Genomic DNA, 20,008 nt, shown 5'->3' with positions numbered 1-20,008 from the left:
CATACACATTAATAAAATGTTTAGAAAAGATAAATTTTTTGTAAAACAATTTTCTTTTTTGTATTTATTTAATGAAGATTTGAATATATATGATAAATTGTTGATGATATTACTTTAATAAACTTTTTGTTTGTTTTCATGGAGATTAAGAAAGTGCTTGGAAAGGTAAATTTTATTTTGTAATTCGTGTTTTGCATTTATTTACATTTATGGATGTTTCCGTGCAGATTAAAAAAGTGTTTGAAATGGTAAATTTTATAATGCATTTTCTCATTTTGTATTTATTTAATGAAAATTTTAATATGATAAAAAATTATAATTAGTTAATGATATTAATTTAATACGTATAAATTGGTAAAATATTACAAAAATAATAATAAATGTTAAAATTGGATAATACTATCGAGAAGATGAAAAAAAAAATACAGTTTAAATCAAGGTTCAAAAAAAAACGCAAGGCTTCACGATTAAGTTTCAAGCTTCACAAGCTTAAGCGAGTTTAGAACAAGCTTAAGTGTGAAAAAGCGTTTTTCATTTTTTGTACAATTTTAGTTATATTAAATTAATTAATAGAATAATTAACATATAAAGTTAAAGATTTTAAGAATAAATATATAAATTTTAAAGTTATAAAAAATATAAGTCTCAAAATAAAAAATTATCTGGAGTGAAATGTTTGTGCTAGGTCAGTTTTTATTTAGTCAAAAAAAAAATGTACGAAGAAAATTTAATTTTGACGCGTTAAATATTTTTTTTAAAAAAACTTATATTATTCAATATTTATCATTTAAAATTTAAAATTTAAAAATATTTTAAAAAATTAAAATTAAAATTAAAAATTATTTTTTTCACGCTTTTTCGCGTTTTTTCACGTTTTTTTGCACTTAATAAGATCAACCAAATGGTTGAACGCTTTTTTCACACTTTTGTCCAAGGCAAAGTTTTTTGCTCACATTTCATGTTTAATCGCGCTTAAACGGTGTTTTTTTTAGAACATTGATTTAAATAAGTGAGACAGACGGAACGTTGTTTATTTTATGGTATGCTGACATCATTTGATCCGAATGTGTACGGAAGAAAACATTTGATCATTACAACTTAACATATGAAAGAGATCTAAAGATTTAATCGATGATTAAAGGTGATGAGAATTGAGATATCATTGAATAAAGAATTTCATATATATAGGTTTTTTGTTTTTTTGTTTTTGTTTTTAACAAATATATAGTTAATAGTAGTATGTAACGTTTGAAGTTTTGTTTTTATTTGATCCCCCTTAGCAGCAATTGTCTCCATTTAAAATTCAAAATAATAATAGTATGAAATACATGCATGGTCGACCATGTCACGTTATTTTTCAAAAAAGCATCATCGAGATATTTTGTTGAATGGCTGAGAATTAAAGGGAACGAGAAGTTGTTTGTAAGGAATAGCGTGACACACAAATATCTCATCTTGTTTTTAGTTTTCTTCTTTTTTTTTGAGGAGGCAAATATCTCAATTCTAACATCAAATATATATCTCTCGATACTAAACTTTCTCTCTTTATTATTATTTTTTTATTTTGTGTCGAGGTATATATTATAGAAATATCAATAACTTTATTTGGTTCAAAGATATTTATTTTCTTTAACGTGAGATTAAACAAGTACATAATATATTTAGATCAAATAAAAAAAATGCACGAGCGTTGCATGTACAATCAAGCGGTTTAATTTAAATTAAAATTATCTTAATCTAATTAATGTACAAATTAATTGCATGTTTTAATTTTCAATGTTCATCATTTATATATACATAACTGACTTGGACAAAACTATCATGATTTTAAATTTTTTTTCCCTCTTTAAATTTGTACCGTTAAATTAAACCATAAAACTAACAACAATGACCAATCACTTGAAAATTTTAAATTTTGGACTACAAAAGTATTAGGTCGAAATGTTCGAGAACCAATATTTTTTTAATAGCAAACTATAAAACAAAAGTGTGGCATTCCCTTGCTTTGATGTAATAGTACAAATTAATGTCGTACACAAATTTATCTATAACACATCTAATGATATTTGCCGCCAGTGAGTACTGGTGTGCCGATTCAAAATTGTTAATAGTTAAAAAGGGGAAATGGTTTTCTTAGTTTGGCATGTTTCTGATCTCTTTGAGAGTTTGATTCTCTAAGGCCATCTTCAACCCAAAAATCTATTTTAGCGCAAATTTTAAACTAAAATAGTGTAAGTTTTGCACCAAACACAACTTTCATCTCCAACCCATTTAATTCAAATCTAACATAAAAAAAAATTCTCGTAATATTCTTTTTTATTTTACATATATTATTTTTATCATGTAATTAATATATTTATACATTTAATGATTATTATTAATATAATATAAAATTTATATCATGAATAAATAAAATTATTATAATATGTAAATTGTTAATGTAATTATTTTATATTAATTAACTGTTATATAATACGAATTAATAACATAAAATTGATAAATAACTTGAATACATAAATTCAATTAAATAACATGATATAATATATATTTGTACATTGAATTTTTAAATTATATTATTTACCAATTATTTATAATTATTAAAAAATTAAAAAATAATAAGAAAGGTTTGCACCAAATTTGGTGCAAACGAGGGTGGGCGCAATCTTGGCGCAAAAGATATATATATATATATATATATATATATATATATATATATAAATATATATATATATATTGCCCCATTGGAGCAATCAACCCTGCACCAAAATGACTTTTCACGCCAATTTGGTGCAGGGTTGGAGATGCTCTAAGTTGTCAAATTTTAGTTTTAATATGTTATATTTAACTTCTTTTTTTATAAATAATTATAGTCATTTTGTTAGATTTGACGCTAACGTAATACCAATGCAGTGCTAATGTGGCACTGACATATATAGTGCAACATCAATATTTCCATTGAAGAAAGACAAAAATTGTCAAAAATAAGAAAATACAGAACTAAAAATGAAATTTGAAATATATCGGACCAAAAGCACAGTGTGACAAAATTACATGACCAAAAACACAGTTTTCCATGATATGCTAATACTTGGAATAACCTTGAAATATGGAGGTTGATTATGTTGATACTAATTTATTGTAGTTGTTATTTCGTTACTTAAAGGGTGTTTGGCAGAGCTTAAAAGCTCTTTCCAACAGCTTATAAGCTGTTTTAGAGCTTTTAAGCTCTCAAATTTTGTTTGGCAAAAATTTTTCAAAACAGCTTATAAGCTGTCAAAATAAGCTGTTTGACAGCTTATAAGCTGTTTTTAAAAAAGTAAGGGGGATGTACTTTTTTCAAAAAGATCTTATTTTAATATTCTATCTTTCTAAAATATCCTTGAATATATTCATAAATCTCCATCATATCCTTCACACATTAAATATTAAATATTATTTAAAAAAAAATTTACAAATCACATAAATTTTTCTAAAGTAAAATATTAAAACAATTTTATATTTTAATACTAAAAAACTATTTTTGTATATGTATAACTCGAAATATTATTTTCATATAATTATACCTTTTTTGGTAATTTTGACAATAAAAAGATCTTATAATACCAAACATATCAAAATCTTTAAGTTGTTTAAAATAAGTTTACCCAAACACTTTAACAACTTATTTTTAAAATAAGTTCTAACAGCTTATAAGCTCGTAAAACAGCTTTTAAGCTCTAGAAGCTTATAAGCTCTTTTTTAATAAGTTTAGCCAAACACTCTCTTAGTGTGGAAGTTAAAAATTTTAAAAAACAAATTGTAGAGAAAATATATGATAACTTGTCAGTTGATTCTCATATTCATGTGATGTTCAAGTAATCATTTAAATTGCAAATTAACACATTATTAATATTTAATTATTTAAGTTATAAATAGTACCACTGCCAATAATTCGAAGTTTAAGAAATATGAATGCAAACATTTTTTTTTCATGTGTTCAATTTTTTAAAGAAAAATTTAATTGTTTTCGACATTTCTACCTAGCAAAATTAAAATGTTTTGTGCAAGAAATTGAATCTTATAAACACAAACTATTCATTAAATTGACAATTCCTCAAATTTTTTTAATTGATTACATTCATATTGTTCTATATATAAGAAAAATCAATCAATAAAATTAAATCCATGACTACACATCATTTAATGCAATCATCAAACATTAAGTAATTACAATCAAGAGAAAATATACATAACCATATGAGGATGACTCAAACTCAAAATCTTTCTAAAAGAAAAAATTTTGGGGCATCCTCCTTGCGATCAGACCAAGCAAGGAATCTTTGACAACCTTTTTTTTTTTTTTTTTTTCCTTTCAATGCATAGATTTTCTGTTAGATTGATCGATCTGATACATATATAGAGTACTGAAAAGTAATATTTTTATCATAAAAATAATATTTTTTCATGGTTTAGATCGATTATGATATATGTCTCACAAAATTAATAAGTGAGACGGTCCCACGAAAATTTTTGTGTAATGCATGACTATTAATTAAGATGACTAAGATTTTCGTCACTAATTTTATTTACTATATGCAAAAAATAATTTACTGAAATATGTTTTACTTATTTTTTGTTTACATATATTAACTTTAAAATTTATCAGATATTTTATTTAAGTATTTTATTTTTCAAATGTATTTTTGTTATAATATTTATGACAATTAAAAATATAAATGCTTAAAGTTAAATTATTAAATATAAATATTTGATTTATTTTGTAAAAAAAAATTCCATCTTATATTTTTTTATAATTTTATCATGTAGTCCAACTTCTCCCAATTTGCATGCTTAAACGAGGAAAAATTAAATTTTGGAATTATAATTTGCATGTTTTCTATTTTGGACATGTTGTCGTTCAATTCACGATTTTGGTCTACTAATTTGTCCTTTTTTTTTTTTTTTCAAATTTTGTCTTGTTTAATCGGATTGTTGGTGTACATGGCACGAAAACTTTAACAATTTCTGATAAGAATTCAACAATTTTTTGTGCCACATCATCACTGCGGAGAAAAAACACAAACGTTGAAAGAAAATGCAAGTTAGTGAGCAAAAATCGTGAATTCTCGGACAAAATATAAAAAAATTTAAACAATATACATGACAAAAAAATGTAATATTTTCCTTAAATGTTTATCACATGTTTATTTAAAATTTAACATTTCAAGAACTTGCACAAATAATAATAGACTCGTGAGATGTCTAGACCTATTGCTTATTAGCTAAATCCCTTTCGAAATACGTGAAACTTAGGACAAAACGCATAAAATTAAATTGGTATGTGATGCGATTATCATAAAATGACTATCCGGGGGCGAGTAAATTCCCGGACGGAAAAGATAGATGAAGATATTTGAGAGAGTGAGTCTGTATTGAATCATCCAACTTGCCCTTTACGAAATTCTCCCTTAGCTTTTATAATGGCCGGCTCGGGCCTTCAATGATTATTGGGTATGAGCTAACTGACGGCCTTTAGGGTGATGGAACGACTATCACGTGTGATTTAGACACCCCGTAGTTTAAGGAAAGAGCCCACTCCGTTGGGGCGTGGTCCACAATGATTTGGTCGGGGATTTGATCCTGACACACTCTAAGCCGACGTGGCTGTTTCCTGGCCTTGAGAATAAAGAAACTTGGACCCCACCAGCTTTGCTTCCTTTTGCTTTTACCCGGGTTCTCCCCAGACCTCCCGGGATCTCCCGAGTGCTTAGACTCTCTAGGTTATATCATCACCCGAGATACTCCTGGCACCCGGGGACATAGCCACCTGGGATATCTTACTAGGATATCACCACACTCTCTAAAGATAGTCGGGCTAGGACCTGCCCCGCTGTCCCGACCACCCGGGCTGTAGGGTATCACCTGGGGGGTATAGCCACCCAGGTTATCCTACTAGGATATCACCACACTCCCTAAAGATAGTCGGGCTAGGACATGCTCCGCTGTCCCGACCCCCCGGGTTGCAGGGTATCCCCGGGCTAGGACCTGCTCCGCTGTCCGAACCACCCGGGCTATAGGGTATCACCCGGGGGGTTTAGCCACCCGGGGTATCTTACTAGGATATCACCACACTCCCTAAAGATAGTCGGACTAGGATCTGCTCCGCTGTCCCGATCACCCGGGCTACAGGGCATCACCCAGGGGGTATAGCCACCCGGGGTATCCTACTAGGATATCACCACACTCCCTAAAGATAGTCGGGCTAGGACCTGCTCCGCTGTCCCGACCACCCGGGGGGTATAGCCACCCAGGGTATCCTACTAGGATATCACCACACTCTCTAAAGATAGTCAGGCTAGGACCTTCTCCGCTGTCCCGACCACCCGGGTTGCAGGGTATCCCCGGGCTAGGACCTACTCCGCTATCCCAGCCACCCGGGTTGTAGGGTATCCCCCCGGGGGGATACCGTACAGCCCGGGTGGTTGGGACAGCGGAGCAGGTCCTAGCCCGACTATCTTTAGGGAGTGTGGTGATATCCTAGTAGGATACCCCGGTGATATCCTAGTAAGATATCCCGGGTGCCAGGAGTATCTCGGATGATGATATAACCCAGAGAGTCTAAGCACTCGGGAGATCCCGTGAGGTCTGGGGAGAACCCGAGTAAAAGCAAAAGGAAGCAAAGCTGGTGGGGTCCAAGTTTTTTTATTCTCAAGGCCAGAAAACAGCCACGTCGGCTTAGAGTGTGTTAGGATCAAATCCCCGACCAAATCATTGTGGACCACGCCCCAACGGAGTGGACTCTTTCCTTAAACAATGGGGTGTCTAAATCACATGTGATAGCTGTCCCATCACCTTAAAGGCCATCAGTTAGCTCATACCCAGTAATCATTGAATGCCCGAGCCAGCCATTATAAAAGCTAAGGGAGAATTTCGTAAAGGGCAAGTTGGATGATTCAATACAGACTCACTCTCTCAAATATCTTCATCTATCTTTTTCGCCCGGGAATTTACTCGCCCCCGGGTAGTCATTTTATGATAATCGCATCATTGGCGCCGTCTGTGGGAAAGTGAGTTCAAGGCGTAGATATGACCATCATTGATGATCCAGAAAGCTCTCGTCAAGAAGTGGCCGAAATTCAAGAACAAATGAATTCTATGGTGGACGCCGCAGTACAAAGAGTCATGGAAATGCAGCAAGAAGGAGGAAAGGATGGCCAAGGAAAGGAGAATGAAAAAGGATTAGACGGAGAAAAAGAACAGGAGCCGAGGCCCGAAAAAGAGAAGAGCAAAGGCATACACTTGGAAGAGGAGGGAAACTCACATGCCGGGTCCGCCAATATCACCATGGCGGGGGAGCTGGAGATGCTGAAACAAAAAATACAAAAACTGGAGAACACGGACCCGCGGGAATCTTCGCAGGTCAAAAGTCTGGGCTGTCCTTTCTCCTCGGAAATCATTGGGGAGCCATTGCCGGTCCATTTCAAATCTGCCAAAATCAAGGAGTATGATGGCAGCACTGATCCAGAGGAGCATGTGACCCGATTTGAGAACGTGGCAATGTTACATTGCTATGGTGATCAAATTAAGTGCAAGGTATTTCTGACTACCTTGGTGGATTCTGCTCAAAGGTGGTTCGAAAACTTGGAAGAAGGTAGTATTAAGACTTTCAAAGAATTCAGGGAAGTCTTTTTACAACACTTCAGCAGTAGCAAGCGATATAAAAAGACCACTCTTAGCCTTTTTGAGATAAAGCAGTCGAACGAGGAGTCTCTGAGAGCTTATATTAAAAAGTTCAATAGAGTGACCCTGGAAATACCTGCGTGTGCGCCGAAAACCAAAATCACCGCTTTCACACAGGGACTTAGAGAAGAAGAATTTTTCCGGTCTTTAGTCAAGAGGGCTCCCCGGTACTTTGAGGACCTCTTGGCTCGAGCTGAAAAATATATCAACATGGAAGAAGCCCAGCGGCAGAAGAGGGAGAAAGACAAGAAGGAAGCACACAGGGAGAGAGGAAACCAGAGTAATCCGGGAAGAAGAAGGCTGGATCAACCAGGGAGACTTTCCACCTATGCTCCCCACAAGATAGCCCGGGACCGAGAGATTCATCTATGTGAGGAGAATGCCCAACCGTTGCCTCCGAAAAGGCCGGGAAAATATTGCTCGATACATCGGGTAAACACTCATGACACCAGTGAGTGTCGGAGGCTCATATCAGAGCCAGGACAGTCTATACCAGAGGAAGCAAGGCATGTGGAGAAGAAGCAGCGGGGACGTCCCTGGGTGCCACGGCTCGACACCACACGGGCCAATAAGCCCGACCCTCCAAGAGCTCGGGAGATGACACCTCGAAGGCTAGATAAAGAACCCCGAGAGGGATCTTCTAAAGGGGTGATCAACATGAATTTGGGAGGGTCCACTGATGGGGACTTTAATAGGGCTCTAAAATCTTGGAGTAAAAGAGAAAGCCTGGGAATCAAGGCCCGGAGGCTGGACCCCAGCCCAATCATCACATTTGGGCCGGGGGATTTGGAAGAGGTATGCCTGCCTCACAACGACGCTTTACTTATCAGGGCTAGAGTTGCTAACTATGACGTGAGAAGGGTGTTTGTGGATTCGGGGAGTTCTGTAAATGTCATCTTCCAAGAGGCATTTGAGAAAATGGAATTACAGGGGTGTGAGATCCATCCCGTGAAAACATCTATGTATGGGTTCGCAGGACATACCGTTTGGCCTAGAGGAGAAGTGTGGCTACCAATCACCCTGGGATCGGGTGATATAAAGAAGACTGTCATGACCCTCTTTACCATGGTGGAAGCCCCGTCTTCCTACAATATCATCCTAGGAATACCAGCCCTAAATGATTTTATGGACGTCGCCTCTGCATACCACCAGAAGATCAAATTTCCGGTGGGAAATCAAGTGGGCGAGGTAAAGGGAGATCAGCATTCCTCTCGGAGATGCTATGCGGACACCATCCGAGTGGACAATAAGAGGGCCCGGGGAAAGGAGAGAAGGGATGATCCGCAACAGGAGGAGGTATGCGCAGTGGAAGAGTTAAAGGAGGAATATGAGGAGGTGGAGGTAATGCCCGGACAGCTGGGAAGGATTGCTCGGATGGCTCGAGTTTTAGAACCTGCTTTGGCTGAGCAATTGAAAACTTGTCTGGCCCAGAACGCGGATGTATTTTCCTAATCTCCCAAAGAGCTAACTGGAGTCCCGGCTCATTTGGCTGAACACAATTTGAATATCCTCTCGGGATCCCGGCCTGTCAAGCAAAAGAAGAGACACTTCGGGGCAGAGAAGGACAAGGTCATTGCCGAACAAGTCCGGGAGCTGCTGGAAGCGGGGCACGTCAAGGAGGTACAGTTTCCTAGTTGGTTGTCTAACATGGTGCTGGTACCCAAGAGTACAGGGAAGTGGAGAATGTGTATGGATTTTCGAGACTTAAACAAAGCCTGCCCAAAGGACTACTATCCCCTTCCCCGGATTGATCAATTGGTGGATTCTACCTCCGGTTATGAGCTGCTTTGCTTTATGGATGCCTACCAAGGATACCATCAGATTCCCCTGGCTAAGGAGGATCAGGATAAGGTCAGTTTGTTACGTCGGGAGGAACGTTTTGTTATGTGGTTATGCCTTTCGTGTTAAAAAATGCAGGAGCCACATATCAAAGGATGATGGATAAAGTCTTCCAAAATCAATTGGGCCGGAATGTGGAGGTGTATGTGGACGATATTCTGGTAAAGTCCAGGACCCAGGACCATTTTATTCCTGACTTGGAAGAAACCTTTAGTACCTTGCGAAGGTATGGGGTGAAGCTCAACCCGGCTAAGTGCGTGTTCGGAGTAAAAAGCGGGAAATTCTTGGGATTTGTAGTGACCGAGAGAGGAATAGAGGTAACCCTGGAGAAGATAAAGATCCTGAAAGAGATGCCATCACCCTCCTCCATTAGGGAGGTCCTCCATTAGGGAGGTGCAGCGGTTGACCCGAAGATTCACTGCCCTATCTCTTTTCATTGCTCGGTCTGCCCATCGGAGTCATCCTTTCTTTCAGGTGTTGAGAAAGGCTCAGAGGTTCGGATGGAGTGAGGAGTGTGAACGAGCTTTCCGGGAGTTGAAGGAGCATCTGGAAAATCTGCCTATCTTGGTTAAGCCTAAACCAGGGGAGAGGCTATGGGTTTATATTTCCACGACAGAGTTTGCTGTAAGCACGGTGCTAATAAAAGAAGAGGGAGGAGATCAAAAGCCGGTTTATTATGTAAGTCACGCTCTGAAGGGGCCTGAGATCCGGTACAGTGAAATGGAAAAGATGGCCCTGGCCCTCGTCTTGACTGCCCGAAAACTCCGGCCTTACTTTCTATCTCATTCGGTCACTATCTTAACCAATAGCCCTTTGGGTCGGGTGATGACTCATCCAAATGCTTCAGGACGATTGGTCAAGTGGGAAGTTGAGCTAGGAGAATATGATGTAGAATACAAGCCTCGGGCAGCTATTAAGGCACAATCTTTGTCTGACTTTCTGACCGAGGTCATCACCTTTGGTCAGGAAGAGGTGTGGAGAGTCTTTGTGGATGGGGCTAGCAGTTTGGAAGGAAGCGGGGTGGGAGTAATCCTCATTTCTCCCACTCAGGAGAAAACTAAAGTGGCGATAAGGTTATCATCTTTCAGATCTAATAATGAAGCGGAGTATGAGGCGGTAGTCTCAGGTTTGAAGTTGGCCCGGGAGGTGGGAGCAAGGCACGTAATTGTATATTCGGATTCTCAACTGGTAGTGCAGCAAGTCCAGGGGGCCTTTAGCATCAGGGAGAAGAGATTACAAGAGTATGTGGGGCTTATCAAGCAGCAGGGAGAGGAATTTTCTAGCTGGAGCATTGAAAAAATTCCCAGATAGCATAATACTGAGGCAGACGCCCTAGCCCGGATGGCATCATCTCTGACTAGTATTGATAGCCGGGAGGTGATACAGCAGTTCGGATCGGTGATGGCCATAGAAGAAAGAGCAGAAGAGACCGGGGAGGGATCTTGGATGACTCCCCTCATCAAGTACCTGCAGACAGGGTTCTTTCCTGAGGATGAGGCATATGCCCGGAAGCTCAAGAGGCAGGTAACTCGATTTACCCTGGTTAATGAAAAATTGTACCGGCGATCTTTTCAGGGTCCCTTGTTAAGGTTCCTAGCCCAGGGAGAAGTGGGTTATGTACTTCAAGAAATACATGAAGGCTGCTGCGGAGATCACGGAGGGGCTTTGAGCTTGGCCCGGTGTACCTTGTTAGAAGGATACTGGTGGCCCACCCTGAAGCAGGATGCCCGGCAGGTAGTCAAAACGTGTGAAGGGTGCCAAAGGTTTGGGAACTTCTCTCGTAAACCAGCAGCAGAGTTATAGACGGTGTGGGCCTCTTGCCCTTTTGATCAGTGGGGCATGGATATCATGGGACTGTTCCCTACGGGCCCCGGACAGAAGAAGTTCTTACTAGTAGCGGTGGATTATTTCTCTAAGTGGGTAGAGGCTGAACCTTTGGCAAGAATCACTGAAGAAGCGGTGTTGGGATTTATTTGGAAGAACATTGTCTGCCGATTCGGCTTACCCCGGAAGCTCGTCTCGGACAATAGGAGGCAATTCCAAGGAAATAAAATAAAGGATTGGCGCATAGAAATGAAGATAAAGCAGACATTCACCTCCGTAGCATACCCCCAGAGCAATGGGCAAACGGAAGTAACTAACAGGACCATCGTCCAATCTCTACAGACCCGACTCTTTGGTGCTGGTAAGAGTTGGGTGGAGGAAGTCCTCGGTGTGCTATGGTCCTATCGCACTACCCCTAGGACGGCCACAGGGGAAAAACCTTTCAGCCTGGTGTATGGGTCTGAGGCCGTGATCCCAGTAGAAATTGGACAGATTTCCCCCCGGGTGAAAGCCTACCAGGAGGGAGAAGCCATGGACCGGACGCAAGAGTTAGACCTGATTGAGGAAAAAAGAGAGCGGGCCGTTATTCAAATGGAAGCTTATCGGAGCAGGATAATCAAGGCGTTCAATCAAAAGATCAAACCCCGGGACTTCCAGATAGGAGACTTGGTATTAAAGAAGGTTAACCCGGCAGGAAAGGTAAAGAAGCTAGAAGCAAAATGGGAAGGACCTTACAAGATAATTCGGAGGGTAGGGAGGAACACCTGGTACTTAGAAGACAACCGGGGCAAGGCTCTACAGAGGCCTTGGAACACTGTGCATCTTAAGTCGTATTATTCTTGAAAGTACAAGCTCACCTGTAAATTATGTTTCTGCCGGTTGTATAAATAAAAAGTATGTTGGTATCTATTGTAAACACCGAATATAAGTCCAGGCACCCCAAAAACCCAGGTGATCTACCACCCTGGTACTCGAACGCCCGTGGTAATTCACGAGCAATATAAGTCCAGGTGATCCGCCACCCTGGCACCCCAAAAAAACCCAGGTGATCTACCACCCTGGTACTCAAACGCCCGTGGTAATTCACGAGCAATATAAGTCCAGGTGATCCGCCACCCTGGCACCCCAAAAAAACCCAGGTGAACGCCCATGGTAATTCACGAGCAATATAAGTCCAGGTGATCCGCCACCCTGGCACCCCAAAAAAACCCAGGTGATCTACCACCCTGGTACTCAAACGCCCGTGGTAATTCACGAGCAATATAAGTCCAGGTGATCCGCCACCCTGGCACCCCAAAAACCCAGGTGATCTACCACCCTAGTACTCGAACGCCCGTGGTAATTCACGAGCAATATAAGTCCAGGTGATCCTCCACCCTGGCACCCCAAAAAAACCCAGGTAATCTACCACCCTGGTACTCAAACGTCCATGGTAATTCACGAGCAATATAAGTTCAGGTGATCCGCCACCCTGGCACCCCAAAAAAAACCCAGGTGATCTACCACCCTGGTACTCAAACGCCCGTGGTAATTCACGAGCAATATAAATTCAGGTGATCCGCCACCCTGGCACCCCAAAAACCCAAGTGATCTACCACCCTGGTACTCGAACGCTCGTGGTAATTCACGAGCAATATAAGTCCAGGTGATCCGCCACCCTGGCACCCCAAAAAAACCCAGGTGATCTACCACCCTGGTACTCAAACGCCCGTGGTAATTCACGAGCAATATAAATCAAGATGATCCACTACCCTTGAACTCGAGAACTGGTGATAGTTCTAGGCTAAAGGACAAAAGGCTTTCCAAAGCATTACAAGCCCATAAAAAAGGAAGAATGCAAAAATACAAAAAAGAAAAATCTGTCATTCCTTAAATAAAAGAGTGATTACAAAGGCAACTTACAAAAAGCATCCACTGGAAAAGAAAAATAAAAGCCTAAAGCCTAAGATCTAGGGCAAGTCTGCTCTCTCCCGAGGTTCCTCTCCCTCGTCCACTGACCCGGAGGGCAGAGAGGCAATGGCCCGGTTAAGATCAGGAACCCCCTCCTGAGCTAGCCCGGCCTCTTCGTATTGAGCCGAACAAAGATCAAAGCCTTGTGCAAAAAATTCAAAAGACCTATCTATCACTATTTTTCCAAATCTTTGGAAGACAGGAAGGAATCTTTCCACTCAGCCTCAGAACTCGAGCGTTCCTCCAAAGCTTGAATAGTGTCCGAGGCCAGAGAATGATACAGATCCGCCTCTGTGCGAGCCACTGTCAGTTTATCCTGCATCTTCTCTGCGGAGATTTGGAGTCTTTCCGTCCTTTTTTGAGCCACGACTTTTTCTTCTCAGGCCCGGCGTAGATCTCCCGAAGTCTCCTCTAGTTGGGACCGAAGGGATTGAATTTCCTTCGAGTAGCGGTCTTGGGCATCAACTAGCTTTTTCTTCCACTCCTCCTGCGCCTGGGTAGCCTCCGCCCGGGAGCTCTCTAAAGCAGGGCGCATTTCTGCTTCATGCATCTCCTGTATGCTAACAGCTCGAAGGCAGATTTGGGCCATGTGCTCCTCAAAAGCATAAGTTTTTTCTATTTCCCAGTTAAAGGTGGAGTTCGTCTCCTCTAGGGCGTTGGCCAGCATGCATAAACCCTGTAGAAAAGAATAAAATTAAAAACCAAAGGAAAAAGAAGGGTGGTAATAAATCACGAGACCTGGACTCACCGTATAGGCATGGGAGATGCCTTCCGAGAACTTGGAGGTAACGCTCCTCACCGACAGGGACGTTCGTTCATCTGAGGAAAGCAAACTTTGGACCGCAGCAGCCTTGGAGGAGGTGGTTCCTGTCAGGAATAGAGGAAACCAAGAATTCCAGGTAGAATGCTCTATTCGATTTCCCCAAGCACATCCCAAGTGCTCCATACTGGTCGATTGGGTATCCCAGTTCGTTACCAAGGGCCTGTCTTGCTTGGTTGGGAGAGTTAGAGAGAAAGAGCCGGGGGCGACAGCGTCTTCTGGATCATTTAGAATGACCATATCTGGCTCCCGGGTAGCTTTCCTCTTACGCTGGGAAAGGGGTATCTCGTCCTCCAAGTCTTTTGCGGACAAAGACAGCTGAGATTGGGATTCCAGCTGGGGGGGAGTCAATGCCATAGCTCGGCCTTCTGAGACTTCCTTGGCCGTAAGTAAAGGCAGAGCATCAGGATGGGTGGTTTGGACCGGAAGAAGGGTTGCAGGGGTCGGCGGACGCTGGGGGCCGGGGAGGATAGCGCGACTCTCCTCTTCCTCCCTGGCCTTTTTCCTCTTTTCAGTCAGGGCCTGGGTTTTCTCTTTAGTAGCTTGCCTCTCCGCAGCCCGGTGAGCAAACTCCTCCCTCATCATATCAGACGAATCTGCAGCAAAAGAAGCATATCAATATCAAGATATCTAGAAAGGGATCAAATCAAATAGGAGTAGGAGAATCACAAGTTACCAGGTTGAGCTCCCGGGGCACCGTATGCGTCGATCACCTGGTTAAGGGGATCTTCCACCCAGGTACTCAACCCGTAAGCTATCATATTCTCGTTTGTTAAAAGGACATGAGAAGAAAAGTTTTTATTGCCAACTAAGGCCAGGCTGCGAACATAAGGCTCCTCGACTTTATAATGGTCGGGGAGCTCAGGTTGAGGCGGGAGATTGGACAAGAACCCGGTCCTAAAAGTAAAAGGGGCCGGGGGACGGATGAAACAATACCTTTCTTTCCATCCCTTCAAGGAAGAGGGGATATCAGAAAGAAAGCGGGTGTTCAGCCGGGCAGCTAAGGAAAAGGCCCATTCGTTAAATCGACAGGTAAAAAAATAGTGAAGCACGAGAGGGGTGATAGCTAAATTGTGCATTTTAAAAAGAATGTAAGTGGAGGCCATAATTCGGAAAGAGTTTGGGTGGAACTGGTTAACAGGAACTCTAAAGAAATCGGCAACTGCCAGGTAGAAGGGAGGAATAGGAAATCGAATACCACTGCGGATTTGGTCTCGAAAAAAGGTATAAAAACCTGCCGGATGGGTGTCGGGGGTGCTCCCTGGTAAAGGGCGGAATAAAGAGTACGACAAAGGGATTTCCCCTGAGCCGCGCAGTTCCTCCGCAGCACCTTGGGATAGGGTGCTGGGAAGATAGGTATACCAACCTAGGGCTGGAGAAGCAGATGCGACGGGTGTGGGGTTCTTCACTTTCCTTTTTCCTTTTCCCTTCACATGGGAAGACGAGGCCGCGGAAGTTTTAGGACGAGAAGTTTTTCTAGAAAAACGGGGGCGGGAAGGAAGAGCACAGGCGGAGCGAGCATCGCTCGAGCTACCGCTTGGCACTTCTTCTCTAGGCGAGCCTTTGGCATTTGCCTCAGAGGTGGAAGATGTACCTGTAGACATAAGGGAAGGAGGAACTTACAGGTTAAAGAGCAAATAAGAGAGTGCAAAGGAACGAGCGATGGAAGCAGGATAAAGGTGCAGAAAACCAGAGGGCAATCGGGCAAGGAGGAAGACGGTGAGTAAAAAAATGAAAGGTCACATGGATTAAATACTCGAAAGGACCAAAGCAATCTGAGCCGTGTATTTTAAATTTGATGGCAGAGATACGCAAAGCGTGCTCCAGAAGCTGAAGTGACCTTTGACAGAATCTCTGACATACACGCTACGAAGCGGTTAGGGCTGACGTAAGGCTAGTGTCACCACCCGGGGGGTTTTCGGATCCCGGGATCCTAGTAGGATACCCCGGGTGGCTATACCCCCTGGGGGGATACCCTACAGCCCGGGTGGTCGGGACAGCAGAGCAGGTCCTAGCCCGACTATCTTTAGGGAGTGTGGTGATATCCTAGTAGGATATCCCGGGTGGATATACCCCCCGGGGGGATACCCTACAACCCGGGTGGCTGGGACAGCGGAGCAGGTCCTAGCCCGGGGATACCCTGCAACCCGGGTGGTCGGGACAGCGGAGCAGGTCCTAGCCCGACTATCTTTAGGGAGTGTGGTGATATCCTAGTAGGATACCCCAGGTGGCTATACCCCCTGGGTGATACCCTACAGCCCGGGTGGTCGAGACAGCGGAGCAGGTCCTAGCCTGACTATCTTTAGGGAGTGTGGTGATATCCTAGTAGGATACCCCGGGTGGCTATACCCCCCAGGTGATACCCTACAACCCGGGTGGTCGGGACAGCGGATCAGGTCCTAGCCCGACTATCTTTAGGGAGTGTGGTGATATCCTAGTAAGATACCCCGGGTGGCTATACCCCCTGGGTGATACCCTACAGCCCGGGTGGTCCGGACAGTGGAGCAGGTCCTAGCCCGGGGATACCCTGCAACCCTGGTGGTCGGGACAGCAGAGCAGGTCCTAGCCCGACTATATTTAGGGAGTGTGGTGATATCCTAGTAGGATATCCCGGGTGGCTATACCCCCCGGGTGATACCCTACAGCCCGGGTAGTCGGGACAGCGGGGCAGGTCCTAGCCAATATTATACAAAAATGGTTGTGAGTTTGTAACATTAATTTGTATGGTAAGCAGTCGGTAGGGACACCAAACATTATCAGGGCACTAATGATAGTATAATTCTTTGTGAGTCAATATGCATATGAAGTGAAACCCACACACATTGGGCCATAAGTTTTTATAGTGTGGACTGGACATGTAAAATATTTTGATGTAATTTTGGGTTATAAATATGTAAAATATGGACTACATATATACATAAAATATGGACAAGAGTCTGCTGGGCAAGAGCCCACTGTTGCCCATATAAGAGCTCCGCCCCTGACACCAAATTCAATTTTTTTTCTTAACTAACTCCTAAAAAATTTGTTAATCACTATTGTTTTTGTTGGAACATTCATAGTTTCGGTGTTGAAAAACTATGACAAACAATAGGCAAAATCAGTATGAGAACTGATCACTTGTCATGAACCGAAACTGAAGCTACTCTGGACAAGTTCTCAACCGAAATTGAAGTTCTTAACTAGTATTAAATTGACTTGGTCCACATGACTAATCGAAGATCTCAACTGGACAAATCAACTGAACTGAGCTAACTAGTCCACAAGCTGAGCTGGATGAAAGCACGACTGGACTAGTCAAGCCAAACTGATTTAGTTGAGCAGAGCGAATTTGAATCAATCGACCATAAGACAAATGAAGTTCTCAACTGAACTGAACTAAGAAAATCAACCGGACAAGAGCAGAACTGAACATGAGCTAAACTTGTGGAAGCTCAACTGAACTGAAAGACCAAGACTTGCCTGAACCAGCCAAGGGAAACAAATTACCAGTCGAGGGAAAAAGAGCAAACCAATCGAGGCAAGTTCAGTTGTTCCCAAACTTATGGATAAAGTTTCCCATACAAACGACTATTGTGCAGAAGCAGAATTTTGGTACGAATGTCAGTGAGCTAAAATACAAAGCAACGACTCTTATCTTTGGATGCACATCAATTTGAATTTATGACTGTTGCAATTGGGAGCTATAAATAGAAGACAAAAATCAGTTGAGAAACAGTTAGTGAGTTAGTGACTTTAAATTCAAGCAATATTATTCTCTCACAAAGTCAACTAAAGCTATCAAGAGCTACTGAAGTAAACTGATCAAACACATGCTTCAAGTTATATTCGATCAAGTGTAGGATCAATTGTGCTAAGTATATATCGAGTTATAATACTCTGTAATAGATCGGTTAGGTGTTGTACATATACACACATTCTGTTGTAAGTGAATTGATTCGAGGACTGAATTCAGTCGAGGTGTTGTAACTTATCAATTGAGGACTGATTTGTATTAATTTGAAGTCTATGAGCTTCAGTTAGGTAGTGGTGTAAGTCCTAGAATGAATCAGATCTGTACAAATTGTTGTATAGATCAAAGTCTCCTAGCAACCTAGGAGTTCTGAGATAGACAGTTGGATAAGTCCTAGTCTTGGAGTAAGATGTTGCAGCAGTGTAATACTCAAATTCTTCTAGTGAAATCTCTCCTGGAGTGGAAGAACGAGCGACGTGGGAGCAGTTAAGTCTCCGAACATCCAGAAACATCTCATGCGTTCTTAATTTCAGTCTAGCTTTTCATTTCAGTTAGTCATTTGATATATATTGTTCAATTTGCATGTTAGTTGACATTTTTCCGCACATAATTATTTGTTGATCAATTAACATCGACACACGAGAAAGACAAGGGTCAAGTTGCCAACCACACTTGAACTCATAGCTGAAGAAGCAGTAGTCAACTGACCAATCATTTGACCCTTGTAGTAAATTTAGTTCACCCCCTGGTCATTCGATCCTAACAAGTGGTATCAGAGAGAGGTTCTTTCTCGTTTTTGAACACATTTCAAATGGCTTCATATAGTGAGATCGCCAAGAGTTTCTGGTGCAAACATTTTCTACTACTAAGAATATTTGGTAACAGCTGATCAAGCTAGGCGATGAGGATAAGAAGACTGAGGAGAGCATGAATTCACTTTATCGAACGTATTGAAGAACCATGTTGCTCAGACAGTTCTTCTAGCCCATGTGATGAAGATAGCAGGAGGCAACCGATTGCTTCCTATAAAGAACCCTGTTGCTCGGATAGTTCATCAAGCTCGATCCACTGATAAATGGATAAATTATTATTATTTCAAATATTAATAAAATAAGTTCACATACACATCATTTTTATTGTTTTGAAAAATAAACTAGCGCATACTTAAATAAATAAAATAACTTTATTAAAATATATAAAAAAAAACACAAATTCTCGAATTTTGCGTGCAAAAATCCAAGAATATTTCATATAATAATAATAATAATAATAATAATTATTATTATTATTATTATTATTCCACATGATAATAATTTTATTATTTTATTAATCACTAGCGAACGAGGCATACACGCTGCATGTGTGAGAAGATTAAAGTTTAGCGTATATTTTAATACGATACAATGAGGTTTTTATAATAAAAATATTGTGTGTGATATATAATTATATTAAATATAGTCATCGGTGTACTTTATAATTTTTTTGAGAACAATAATTATATTGCTATCAGTATCACCATCACTATGCAAACTACTTAAAAAATCGATAAATGATTTAAATTGAATATCTATGGCTATTTAAAAAAAAAAATCGAAAGAGTAAAATAATCAAAATAAATTTGTTCCTATCTCTTATGTTTCTCACTCCTAATTTTAAAATTGAAAGAATGGGGTCGTTTTTTTTTTTATTTTTCTGAAAATTAAAAGTAATAATGCAATTGAGAATGAATCCATATTTTTTTGAAATAGATAATTTCTTCCGATTTTGAATGAGTACATACCACACACAGTATTTTTATAATAAAATTGTGAGGCCTCGGTTCTAATCTTCTATTCTTAAGATAATATAAACAATTATCATGCATCATCTATAAGATAAGGCAACAAATAAAAAAAAATTTATTTTTCTGGCAAACAGTGCTGCGCTCGATCCTATAAAAGTCCAGGATTGAGCGCACCAAATTTTAAAACTCTCTTCCAAAAAAAATCAGTGTGCCGCGCTCGATCCGGCAAAAAGCCAGGATCGAGCGCACCATTTTGTGAAACTCTCTGCCTCGGAAATCACAGGGGCCGCGCTCGATCCTGCAATAACCTAGGATCGAGCGCACCCCCTAGCTCAGAAAA

General features: G+C 40.8%; 1 protein-coding gene across 1 annotated transcript; it reads left to right on the top strand.

The window, feature by feature from the left end:
- Window positions 1-7,065: 7,065 nt before the first annotated feature.
- LOC140861732 (uncharacterized) lies at window positions 7,066-9,171 on the top strand. Its single transcript, XM_073264751.1, has one exon. It carries the CDS (start codon window positions 7,066-7,068, stop codon window positions 9,169-9,171), a length of 2,106 nt encoding a protein of 701 aa, XP_073120852.1.
- The last annotated feature ends 10,837 nt before the right edge of the window (window positions 9,172-20,008 follow it).

Source organism: Henckelia pumila, chromosome 4 (assembly GCF_033568475.1).
Source record: "Henckelia pumila isolate YLH828 chromosome 4, ASM3356847v2, whole genome shotgun sequence".
NCBI classification, from domain to species: domain Eukaryota; kingdom Viridiplantae; phylum Streptophyta; class Magnoliopsida; order Lamiales; family Gesneriaceae; genus Henckelia; species Henckelia pumila.
Note: the sequence above shows the minus strand (reverse complement) of the source record. Positions and strands in the feature narration are given on the sequence as shown.